The sequence below is a fragment of the Eucalyptus grandis genome, chromosome 3, assembly GCF_016545825.1.
Source record: "Eucalyptus grandis isolate ANBG69807.140 chromosome 3, ASM1654582v1, whole genome shotgun sequence".
Classification (NCBI taxonomy): Eukaryota; Viridiplantae; Streptophyta; class Magnoliopsida; order Myrtales; family Myrtaceae; genus Eucalyptus; species Eucalyptus grandis.
In genome coordinates this window covers 6,807,846-6,818,826 of record NC_052614.1, presented here as the reverse complement: position 1 = coordinate 6,818,826, position 10,981 = coordinate 6,807,846, and the positions used below count along the sequence as shown (strand labels likewise).

Here is a 10,981-nt window from a genome sequence, read left to right as displayed (position 1 = left end):
GCTGTTCCAGGACGATGCACAACCGCAAGCATCGCGAGCAGATCGGATACTTAGATGCAGAATTGATAAGTTGGTGCATTAGTAAGATTTGTTCCTTCGAAATCGAAATGCATAAACTTGCCATTGGAAACTAGAACTCCTATGGAAGAGGGTGTACATGAAGTAGTCCCGTGCCATACCTGTGGTGAATCGCATTGCTTATTATGCTTCTTGGTAATTCCATGTTTTGTAAACAATCAAATTGAAGATTATCAGGTCGATACAATAAAAAAAATCCCAACCGTTGCGTTTATGTTACATTTAAATTAATTGTCTTGTCACAAAAAAAATCCATAGCTTATGTCTCATATAACCATTTAATGACACACGTGTGTGGTTGAGATTCAGAAGATTTCTCAATCCAAGGTTTTAGTGATTTTGGATTTCTTTCAAGATGAAAATTAGCTTAACCAAAAAAAAATTAGTTTAATAATGTGGTGTGAGTGTATTGAATATAACAAGGATGCATAATTTTGGTAGTGCTGAAATTAGTTGTTTATTTATTTCGCAAAAAAATAAATAATTTGAAAAATATTTTCTTAATAATAATTGTTTGTATCAATTGAAATAATAAGTTAATGTAGAATATTTTCATTATCAATAACTAATATACACTTTAACATTTTCGTTGGCTCAAATTATAACTTTTAGGAATGCATATTTGAAATGATTTATATTTCGCGAAATAAATGTAATATGACGTGGATATATCAATTTGAAAATTTTCCCTATGCTAACTCGAAATCACCCTAGATTAAAATGGAGGGTAGGGAAAAAAATGGAAAAAGGCCTTTGCATCAAACCGCCCCAAATTTTTGGAAAAGAACCAAAAACAAAAGAACCACAAGAAGCCACCTCACCTCGGAACCTCTTTCGCCTTCCTAAGCAGCGGCCTTAAATCGCACCTTCTCTCTCTCTCTCTCTCTCCTCCTCTGCGTGCGACCATGGCTCTCCTCGCGAAGACCACCGCCGCGTCGCGCCTCTCGCCGCACCTCCGCCTCCTCTCCCTCCACACCACCGCCCCCTCCCTCTCCGCCGCCGCCGCCGGAGGAGGGGCGCCGGCGTCCGCCCCGGCCCCGTACGGCCGCGCGGGCCCTCCCTCCACCATCTCGCCCCCGGGGCTCTCGAAGACGGCGGAGTACGTGATCTCCAAGGTCGATGACCTCATGAACTGGGCCCGCCGCGGCTCCATCTGGCCCATGACCTTCGGCCTCGCCTGCTGCGCCGTCGAGATGATGCACACCGGCGCCGCCCGCTACGATCTCGATCGCTTCGGCATCATCTTCAGGCCCAGCCCTCGCCAGTCCGATTGCATGATCGTCGCCGGCACGCTCACCAACAAGATGGCTCCTGCTCTTCGCAAGTAGGTTTCCCTCTGCTTTCCTCTCTCTCTCTCTCTCTCTTTTTTTTTCTTCCTTCCCGAAATTTTATTCGGTCGATCGCGGTATGGTTTGGCGAGGGATGAGTGAGGGTAATTACGTTTGGCATTGCGATTTGTTGTGATTTTGGGAGGATTTTTTCGATTGCCGCTTAGTTTCTGAGAATTGCGTGGAGAGAAATCGTATTGGAGCAGTCGGGAGTCTCGCACGATGTTGTTTTTACATTTGGTTTGCGAGGGATCTGGGTTTCTATTGGGCAGTAGGAGTTTCCGTTCTTCGTTGAGGTTTTGAATATTTGGTGTGGTGACGGATGTTTGACTTAGCTCGTTGTTTTATGTTGATGCCCCACCAGCTGCATCGTGTTTTTCGCCTTGGTACTTACATGATTTTTGTAGCCGCAGCATTTGCGAGAAAATCAGGAATGACAGTGGCGATGAAATATGTCGCCTAATCTGGAGGAATTCATGGGTTTGTTACAGTCGGAAGTTGATATTCATCAGAATGGAGATTGGGTGAAAATGGTTGAAAATTGAGTGCACTGGTTCTTAGATGACCTTAAAATGGGGTTTGTAAATGCACTGCAAGGAACGGGTTCTTCATACTTTTTACATGGCCAGACATAACAGCTGTTCAAGTTAGGTGAAAAAAGGAGAGAGATAGAACAGGAGCAGTAGCCCTAAATCATGTCTGAGAAGATAAAGAGCAGCAAGCCACCAATAGCAAATCACTTAATATACAAAATCCTGGAACTTGACAAGAGATTGGTAGAGAAATTGGACGTGTCAATTAAGAGATCATTTTGTTAGGAACAAAGCTTCATTGCCACAATCAGGAAATAGAAGAGAATGAAATAGTAAGTTCGCAAGTAGAATATCAGTGAAAACCTAAGCATTAACTCGTATGGCAACTATGGAAACTCTTACGGTGAATGCTGTCAAATTGTGCCATCTGAAGCTAATCATCTGTTGGTAATAGCTCTTGCCAATCCAATGGCTGAAGGAAACACTTTGATGCGTGTGAGCGACAGATCTTATTTAATTAGAGACTTTGGGGTTCCAATCAAATTCTGAAGCTCCCTTATTTCTCTGCATCTGTTAAGAGATAATGACTTGAGATTTACAAGATAGCCAACAGAATAAGGTAGTGGTTTAATTGATGTGAACAATAGATCCAATTTGATCAGCAAATTTAGCTTTCGCATTGAGCCTGGGAGTCTTGTTAAGTCTGAACAGCTACTCATCCACTAGTAAAGGGAAGGGTCTGGGTGGATGGTGCTTGACCTGTTTTTGAATGGGCTTGGCTGGCTGCCTGCACTCTGATGTCGAAGATAATGGCGAGCAATTCAAGCATGAGAATGAGAAGCAAGGAGAAGCTAGTGCCTAGGCAGCAGGCAGCCGAAGGGATTTTGCAGTCTGAGGTCAGGCCTTCAGAGCAAATAAAAACAGAATAATGTAGGGCATTGTGGACTTAGAATTCTTGGGTGGTTGGCCTGCAAAGTTGGTTTTATGCAACATTGTGCCATTCTGTCTGTGCAAACCCACTCCCAGGTTGTTTTATTTTTGAATGACGGCTAGGCCAACAGTGAAATATTTGCAAAATGAGGAGACCCTATTTGGAGAAATAGTGCAGTTTTAACCATTAAAAAAGGGCGATTTTAGTTACTGGGTTCAGAGTAGGAAGATGATTAGCAGTGCCTTGTGTTGTACTCCCCCTTTAACACCCCCCCCAAAAAAAAAAATTATATATATATATATATATATCTTAGGTCTGATGATCTGGCTTTATTGGCTGCTACTTGTCTTGTCAAATTGATCTAAAACTTTAAGGCAAAATAATGACTAGTCTTAGTTTTGTCATTTCTATTATCTTTCTGGTTTCTAAAGCAACCTTGCTTAATTATCTTCTGCTTTTGCAGTGGATAGTGTGTATGTCTGAACATTTATAATGTATTTTGACTTATATGCATTTCACCAAGGTTTGATGAACCTTTGCAATTTAATGGCACCAGAGCCAAGTCATGTGGAAAGCAATCTATGTGATTCTCTGCCATCTTTGGCTCGGTTTCGAAAGTGTGTTTAGTGTATTTTCAGGAAGAAGTCTCCCTATGTCACTTACTGGAGGGATAAGAAATTTTTGCAACTGGCATTCAATAGCTTCTGTATGTACTGCTTGGTTATGTATATGGTTTTGGTGACTTCTTCTTCACCCTGGTTGCTGAACTTGTGATTACTGCAACTAATGTTCTGCACATTGCCTCTCTGTTCCGTCCTGAGCATACCGTTGTCAGTGCATTCCTGACGCACAGTATGGTTCTGTGGTGGATCAAGAAATGGGTGTCTTATCCATTTTCGGCTGTTCTGTTGCATGGAACTCGTTTCAGATTAAACACCTCTTTTACGCATCGTTCTTTGCTTTTTAGTGATGATTGATGATCAAAGAGTGGTTGTGAAATTACACCCTTCTAAAATTGTTGCAGGGTTTATGATCAAATGCCTGAACCGAGGTGGGTCATCTCTATGGGAAGCTGTGCTAATGGTGGTGGTTACTACCACTATTCCTACTCCGTTGTTCGTGGTTGTGACAGGATTGTTCCGGTCGACATATATGTTCCTGGTTGCCCTCCAACTGCTGAGGCCTTGCTTTATGGTCTACTCCAGCTGCAGAAGAAGATCAATAGACGCAAGGATTTCCTTGTCTGGTGGAGCAAATGAGGCTTTTGTAGTTGTTTTTGTTCCTGGAAGCTTTGGTTGTGTCCTTATTGGATATCAAATAAGACTCATGGTGGCTTTTCCTACCCTGGTAAATGGTATGTAAAAGCGAAAGACTTGGGATTCACCGTGACTATGGTTTTGGGGTCTTTATGGCAAATTACCGATGCATTACAAATAGAATCTCCACTTTTCTGAAGCTTCTACAGTGAAGGCAGATCCTGCAACTTTACTTGTCTTTCCTTCATTTAGCTTTGATGTGGGCAAACTTTCATTTGATGTATGTGTTTAACGCATATGTATGTTGAGATTTTGAACTAAATAAAGTCCTTTGTTATTTGGTTCATGAATGCTTGTCTGAACATCATGTTTGGGTTCGTTCTTGCAATCGTCTCGAGTTTTGGAATCTATACCACAAGTCAAGGATCCAGATAGGTGCCTTGTCTGCCTTGATAAAGCTTATTGCTAATCAAATCGGAAGTCATTGCTTGCGAAAAATTTTCCGTCGTGGGATTTGAGGCATGGAGAATTTCAGCTTCTGACCAACGCTTAAATCTGATTTTCATAACTTATTTTGGAAGATTACCCTTGAGTCATTGTTGGTCAAATATCTATCATATATATGTCTTTTGGTCTTATTTCTGGTCAAATGGCTTTCTTCCCAGCTTCTGGTTTACCGCGAGCGGGCTGTGGTTGGTTGAAAAGGTAGCTCTCCTGTATCGTACTAACCGCGAAAGGAATTCCGACTCTGCAAGTCTCTGTGATCAACAAATCCTTGATAGACATGACATATGCAACACTTGATGCTACAATGATTTGGCACATAGCAGGGTTTAAGGTGGATGCATAATGCTCACTATTCAAAACTGTATATATAAGAAGTAACCAAATGGCATAGTTACACTGTAAGGACAGCAAGGTCGCATAATGCTCACTATTCAAAAATGTATATATGAGAAGGTCCCAAATGGCATAGTTACACTGTATAAGGACTGAGGTTACAGACTCGCAAGATATCTGAACAGGCCCGAAAAAATAAAATCTAATTCAGCACTCCCGTGTGAGCAAATATCGACATTTCAAGGTAGAAAAAAGGAGCAATTCTGTAAGTGCATATGGAGTCCTGGTCTCTACTCTTGGTCTCTGTCAATCTTATTGACGTTCAACAGCAAGTGCAATATATCTTCCTCAGGGGAGATGATTCTTGAAAGCTGTTACCAATTTTGGGAATAAAAGCAAGAGAAATGCCAAAATTGAACCAAAAAACATCTTGATTGCATAGCTAACCGGATCTAGATCAAGAGCTTTAGAAGAAGTTGTGGGACTCGACATGGCTGTTGCTGAAGGGAGGGCTTCAATCACTGCATCAGCCAGATCCGTGATGAACGAAGAGGTGCAACCCAGAGCAGGAACACGGCCCCAATTCTCAACACCAGATTCAAGTGCCAGCTCTCTGTACTCCATGTCAATTTCTTCAAGAGTTTCAATATGCTCACTCACAAAGCTGGAAGTAGAAACTAGGCAAAATCAGTTCAACATAAACTAAATAAAACTTTTGATATAAATGACTTTCACCGTGAATGACACCAAAAAATAAAAAATCAGTCAAGTAAAGAGAAGAGTTTGAAGAAACAACAAAAGATGTCCAGATCACAGCAAGCAATGTCTATATTTGCATTCAACATGCCTACGTGAAATGTAATATCCAGGCAATCGATGACCTGATATACCTACAAAGTATACAAAATACTAGATACAAAAGACTCGGGAGCTGGCAAGTTAAAGCCAAAAAAGGGTCATGTCAATATGCTCTCCTTTACCACTCAACGCTGGGCAAAGATACAACAGACTCAACTTCATTTAAAGATACCTCACCTCACTGGAACTGCTAGGAGACTCTTCACCCCTTTCTGGCCGAGCTCAACGAGTACATCATCAGTGTAGGGCCTCAGCCATTCCACAGGTCCAACTCGGCTCTATGAAGAAAGTGAAATGAAAATGAGAGAGAGGGGGAGGGAGAGAGGGGGAGGGAGAGGGGGAGAGAGGGGGGGGGGGAGAGAGAGAGCATTGATATAGCTCAGCTATTGGTTAGTGAGCAAAGAGGCTAGGGGAAGTTGCATACACCAGTCTCTGAACACAATTAACAACCAAAAGATGTGGTCCGTAAGAAGGTCAACAACCAATATATAACAACCAACCTGGTAAGCAAGTTGGTGCTGATTGGTAACTCCTCTAGACTTCAGTTCCTGCATAATCAAGTAAATGCACTCTTCCATCTGGTCCTTGTATGGATCTCCAGCATCCACAATGTAACTAACTGGTACTCCATGAGCACTGAAGAATATTACGACCTAAAATTGAATAAAAACATATAATTAAATCAACTATTTCCCATGGAAAAGGCCAGCTTGATTAATTTTTCCAATTTTTCAGGCCTTGCATCTGATGTAAGCTTTGACAAATACCAACTCACTTCTTCAGGGTTGGAGAAACTCTCCAGTTCCTTCTGAATCAGGTCTGCCATAGACTTTATGTAACCCTCTCTTTGATACCAAGATTGTATTATAGAAACGGGCATTGTTGACAGATAAGCATCTTCCCTGAAAATGATCCATTGATACTAAGTTAGGAAGAACAAGACACTCAACTTGTGCAAGCAAAGACGGAACAAAGACAAAGAACGTACTTGCATATATTTTGAATGACACGAATGCTTGATCCAGTCGTAGAAATAGAATATTGTGGATAGAGCGGAAGTATGACAAGCCTTGTAATCTTGTCCCTCTTGATCTGTTCAGAAGTAGACAAGATTTCAGCCATATGGCCTTGGCTATCTTGAGAAGAGGAGTAGCAGTAAAATGACTTGAGCAGAGAAAATTCATACAAATGGTCAACTGAAAGATCACAAACAAATTATGGAAAGACTTGGGTTGTCTAACTATTCAACAATATATATAACATCAATTCAAGCAGTGCAATAAAAATGTTTGAATATCCTCTTAAGAATTTGTAACAACCTGCTGAACTGCCTCCTCAGTGAAGGGATACCAGTAGCGCATGCCAATATAGATGTTTGCAGACACATTCTTCTCTTCCAAAGCCATTTTGAGTGCATCCGCCTGCAAAAAGTGCAACATAATATTCACACTTAGCTATGTAAACTTAAGATATCATTTTAATGCAGAATATGTTGAAAGAAGAAGTAGAGATAAGCTTCAAAAAAGATATTAGGCACATAACAAGACTGAAAAAGGCAGCACACTATTCCACCTGCTCATCAGTTATTTTACGTAAAGGTGAGCCGCCTCCTATGGCAGCATATCCTTCTCTACTTTTGGGAGCCCGAAATACAGATATTAGCTGTGCAAGGGGTCTCTGTAAGAAGCGGAACAGCCTGGGAAGACGTATGATATCCTGAGAATGGAGAAGATAAACATTCAGCCAAATACACACAGTGGAAAAATATACATATACGCATAAAAGGATAGATAGCATACGGGATCTGCAAATAAATTGAACAGAAAGGGTTGCACGTCGTTAAGAGTGTCTGGACCACCGAGATTCAGAAGGAGCACTCCAACTTTTTCTTCTGCAGCATGTGAGTCGGACTCCGTAGCAGTCCCATTGTATGTGCACACTCCAGCGGAGCAAAATGTCTGTCTAAGCTGGTTTCTCTTTTCACAGGGGCCACCAAAACTTGATCTCGAAAGTGCTCCACTTCTCTTGTCATTCGAACCCGTAGAAACCTTTAAGGCTTGGGATGATTCATACTCCCTCTGCCCATTTGCAAACTGGAAGCGTATGGACATGTGAAACCTGACGCAGTATAGATCATGCAAAATGTCAAGCCCAACTCAAGAACCAAATGTCTACAAAAGAAATCACCAACAAGTCAAACACGCATTGCTTTTATCGCCTTTTATTGCTAGTGTCTACTGCTGTGCAATGAGCTAGTCTATCTCAGCTAAGCGATAATTCGCCGTCTTGACAAGCCCGAGATGCCTTTTGCCCTCTAACCCCCCCAACAGAGCGCAAATTGGATTCCCCATGACTAAGCACCAATTTTGTCAACTGCCCCATCGACCTGATCAGCCCAATTACCGTCCAATTGAAGCATAAGATCCAAATTCTTCCGACTCGCATCGTGCTTTCCTCAAATTGACCTCTCTAAACCCCCCATCACAAACTCGATTATATGATCAATCCCAGTCACAACCAAAGACGAGGACACAGGCGGCGACATTCCACCTCACGAACGATTCACCCGAATCCTCCCATCACGATCCACAACGGGCAACGAATCAAACACGCACGCACGCACGCACGAACTCAACAATCAGCCAGACATTTACGACATCCACCATCACAAATTCCCAGGAAAACGCTTGATCTCTTCCGTCTTTCATTCGGCGGATCGGTCTTCCCCCACAACATTTCGCCAAACAACAAATACAACGTAAAACGAACGCAAAATGAAAAAAAAAAAAATGACAGAAAAATTTAAAAAAAAAACCGACCTTGACGAGCTGGGACCGCCATTACGTTGCGTAGCACGAGTGATCCTGACCGAATTGAGAGCGCTCGAGCTCGCCGCGGCGTCCATGGCCGTCCACTTTTTCCCGGAGATATTTTCTCGGAAAGAGGGAAAATTCGTGAGGGAGACGGAGGGGTTCCCAAAGCACCGCCAACTTTATAGGGCTTCCGCTGAAACCGAACGAGTTGGGTGGAATCCAGTCAACAAAATACCAACCTTCCCTCTCTCTCTCTCTCTCCCTCTCTAAGATGACTTTTTCCAGGAAAGTGGGTCGGTCGTTGGGTCGGGGAGAGAGAGAGAGAGAGGGACTAATTCTTTTTTTTCTCTTTCATAAATATTTTCTCGGGAAAATTGAGTGCCGGAATCCGTGGGGGTTTGACTCCGGCTATTAAAATTGGAGGTCAGCGACGTGGACGGATGAGGACCTTCTGTTGAGTTTTGGTTAGAAAAAAAGAAGAAAAAATCACAACCCCGACCATGAGGGCCCCCATTTTGCCTATTTCCGGTCCGGGGAGAATTAGGGGGAAATATTGAAAAAGGGAAAGGGAGAGGGAAAAAAGGTTTATTTTAGGTTTGCTAGGTCTGGTAAATGGCGTATCTTCTTAATTAGATTATGTCTAGCATTGGTTGGGTAAGTCCATGTGCGGTAATTTTGGCATGGTGGCCACGCTTACTTCGAGCGAATGTTTTTCTTTTAAATTATGACACTTAAGTGAATATTTTTCTAAATTTATGATGATATAATTGATTAAAAAATGGAATTATTTTATTCTTATGACCACCTTAGGAAAGTCACGACACCTTTTTGTGTTTTTTTATAACTATAAAAGCAACACAAAAAAATCCTAAACAAAACTCATCACAATCCATTTGCTCTAATTTTTTTTTTACCATAACACCAAAACAATGTCGTCTTTATTTTAGTTAAGCAACAAAATGGGGCATAGCTTTACTTTTTTTTTATGTCATAAGAAAAATTTAAGGTAATTAAATCATGATGGCATACGGTTTGTCGCCGTGAATATAATTTGGGCATTTTCTCCCTTTTTTGTCACTAAGGGTGCGTTTGTTTTTGTTTTTGTTTAAAAATCGTTCCGAACGAAATCGAAAATGTTTCTGTTCTGGGAACAATTTATGAACAAAAACGCGTTTGGTAAACTTGTTCTAGGGACAAAAAATAAATAAAACACGTTTGGTAAATTTGTATAATTTTTTTATTTATTTTATTTTTTCTATTTTTTTCTTATTTTTCCTTTTTTTCTTTTTTCTTTTTCCTTTTTTCTTTTTCTTCTTTTTGGCCGGTCGCGCCATGGCCGAGGCCTACGATCGACGAAAGAAAAAAAAAGAAAGAAAATAAGAAGAAAAAGAAGAAAAATTTCAAAAGTGTTTCGATTTGTGTTTTCGAAATAAAAACACAAAATTTGTGTTCTTTTTTCTCGTTTTCTTTTTTTGCCTCCAGGAACAAAAGAACAAAAAAACAGAAAAAGTGTTTAAAAACAAAAAAGAAATACAAACAAACGCAGCCTAAAACGTGAATTTCACTCTTGGGCCCATGAGAAAAAGGCTCTTTCCTCTTAGGCCTACGAAGGACGAGCCCAGCCCGTCTTCTCGTTTGGGCCCATCTCATTCTCCGCGCCCCAAACTTAGGCATCGTCAATTTGATCGACCTATATATAAATACATACATTAGGGACACGAAGATCTTTAAACCGCTCGTTCCTCATGGGTTTCTCGGGACGTAAAATACAGGAATAAGAACCCCCACAGGGCTCTCCGGCCACAAACCCCCCGAAAGGGGGGTTCGGATCCCACCCTAATCCTCACGATGCCTTCCCCGGGGTCTGCCCGGGTGTGGTACAAGGAAATGAAGGGGTGTTCCCCTCCCAAGGGACTAGGGAACACGTGGCCGGCCTTGGGCCTACGAAGGACGAGCCCAGCCCGTCTTCTCGTTCGGGCCCATCTCATTCTCCGCGCCCCAAACTCAGGCATCGTCGATTCGATCGACCTATATATAAATACATACATACACGATAGGGTTTTCTTCCTCCTGTGGTCTTTAGTCCTTACCTCTCATCGCCTGAACCGTCGACGACAGCGGCGCTTCGCGTTTGAGCTCGAGGTGTCATAGATCATGAACTGCGCGCGATCGTTCTGGTTTGCTCCGCGTCTTGTTTTCCTTGGGTTTTTGTTCTTTTTTGGTTTTTGGCCATTTTGAATCGAATTTGATTGCGGATTGAGTTCTTGAATCGGAGATGTGGGGGTGGTGTGGCTCCAAGAATCGAGTCAACAGTCGGCGCCGATCGATGGCGACCGGTCTGCCG

At 42.0% G+C, this 10,981-nt stretch overlaps 2 protein-coding genes across 2 annotated transcripts; one reads left to right on the top strand and one right to left on the bottom strand.

The window, feature by feature from the left end:
* Window positions 1-910: 910 nt before the first annotated feature.
* LOC104436289 (NADH-quinone oxidoreductase subunit B 1) lies at window positions 911-4,472 on the top strand. The gene is made up of 2 exons (XM_010049019.3): window positions 911-1,402; window positions 3,895-4,472. The coding sequence occupies exons 1-2, from the start codon at window positions 984-986 to the stop codon at window positions 4,127-4,129; spliced, it is 654 nt and encodes a 217-aa protein (XP_010047321.2). The 5' UTR covers window positions 911-983; the 3' UTR covers window positions 4,130-4,472.
* A 507-nt stretch (window positions 4,473-4,979) lies between these two features.
* LOC104436288 (ferrochelatase-2, chloroplastic) lies at window positions 4,980-8,997 on the bottom strand. The gene is made up of 9 exons (XM_010049018.3): window positions 8,644-8,997; window positions 7,624-7,942; window positions 7,397-7,540; window positions 7,144-7,245; window positions 6,813-6,916; window positions 6,600-6,726; window positions 6,325-6,477; window positions 6,002-6,102; window positions 4,980-5,630 (listed from the first exon to the last, which is right to left on the bottom strand). The coding sequence occupies exons 1-9, from the start codon at window positions 8,727-8,729 to the stop codon at window positions 5,315-5,317; spliced, it is 1,452 nt and encodes a 483-aa protein (XP_010047320.2). The 5' UTR covers window positions 8,730-8,997; the 3' UTR covers window positions 4,980-5,314.
* Between the last annotated feature and the right edge of the window lie 1,984 nt (window positions 8,998-10,981).

Bases quoted from the DNA above. Each gene is read 5' to 3' on its own strand.
- LOC104436288 (XM_010049018.3), bottom strand. From the start codon at position 8,729: ATGGACGCCGCGGCGAGCTCGAGCGCTCTCAATTCGGTCAGGATCACT. The intron at 6,727-6,812 runs GTACGTTCTTTG...GATCATTTTCAG, and splicing joins GTCATTCAAAATATATGCAA to GGAAGATGCTTATCTGTCAA. The intron at 5,631-6,001 runs GTGAGGTATCTT...TTCTACTTCCAG, and splicing joins CTCCTAGCAGTTCCAGTGAG to CTTTGTGAGTGAGCATATTG.
- LOC104436289 (XM_010049019.3), top strand. From the start codon at position 984: ATGGCTCTCCTCGCGAAGACCACCGCCGCGTCGCGCCTCTCGCCGCAC. The intron at 1,403-3,894 runs GTAGGTTTCCCT...AAATTGTTGCAG, and splicing joins ATGGCTCCTGCTCTTCGCAA to GGTTTATGATCAAATGCCTG.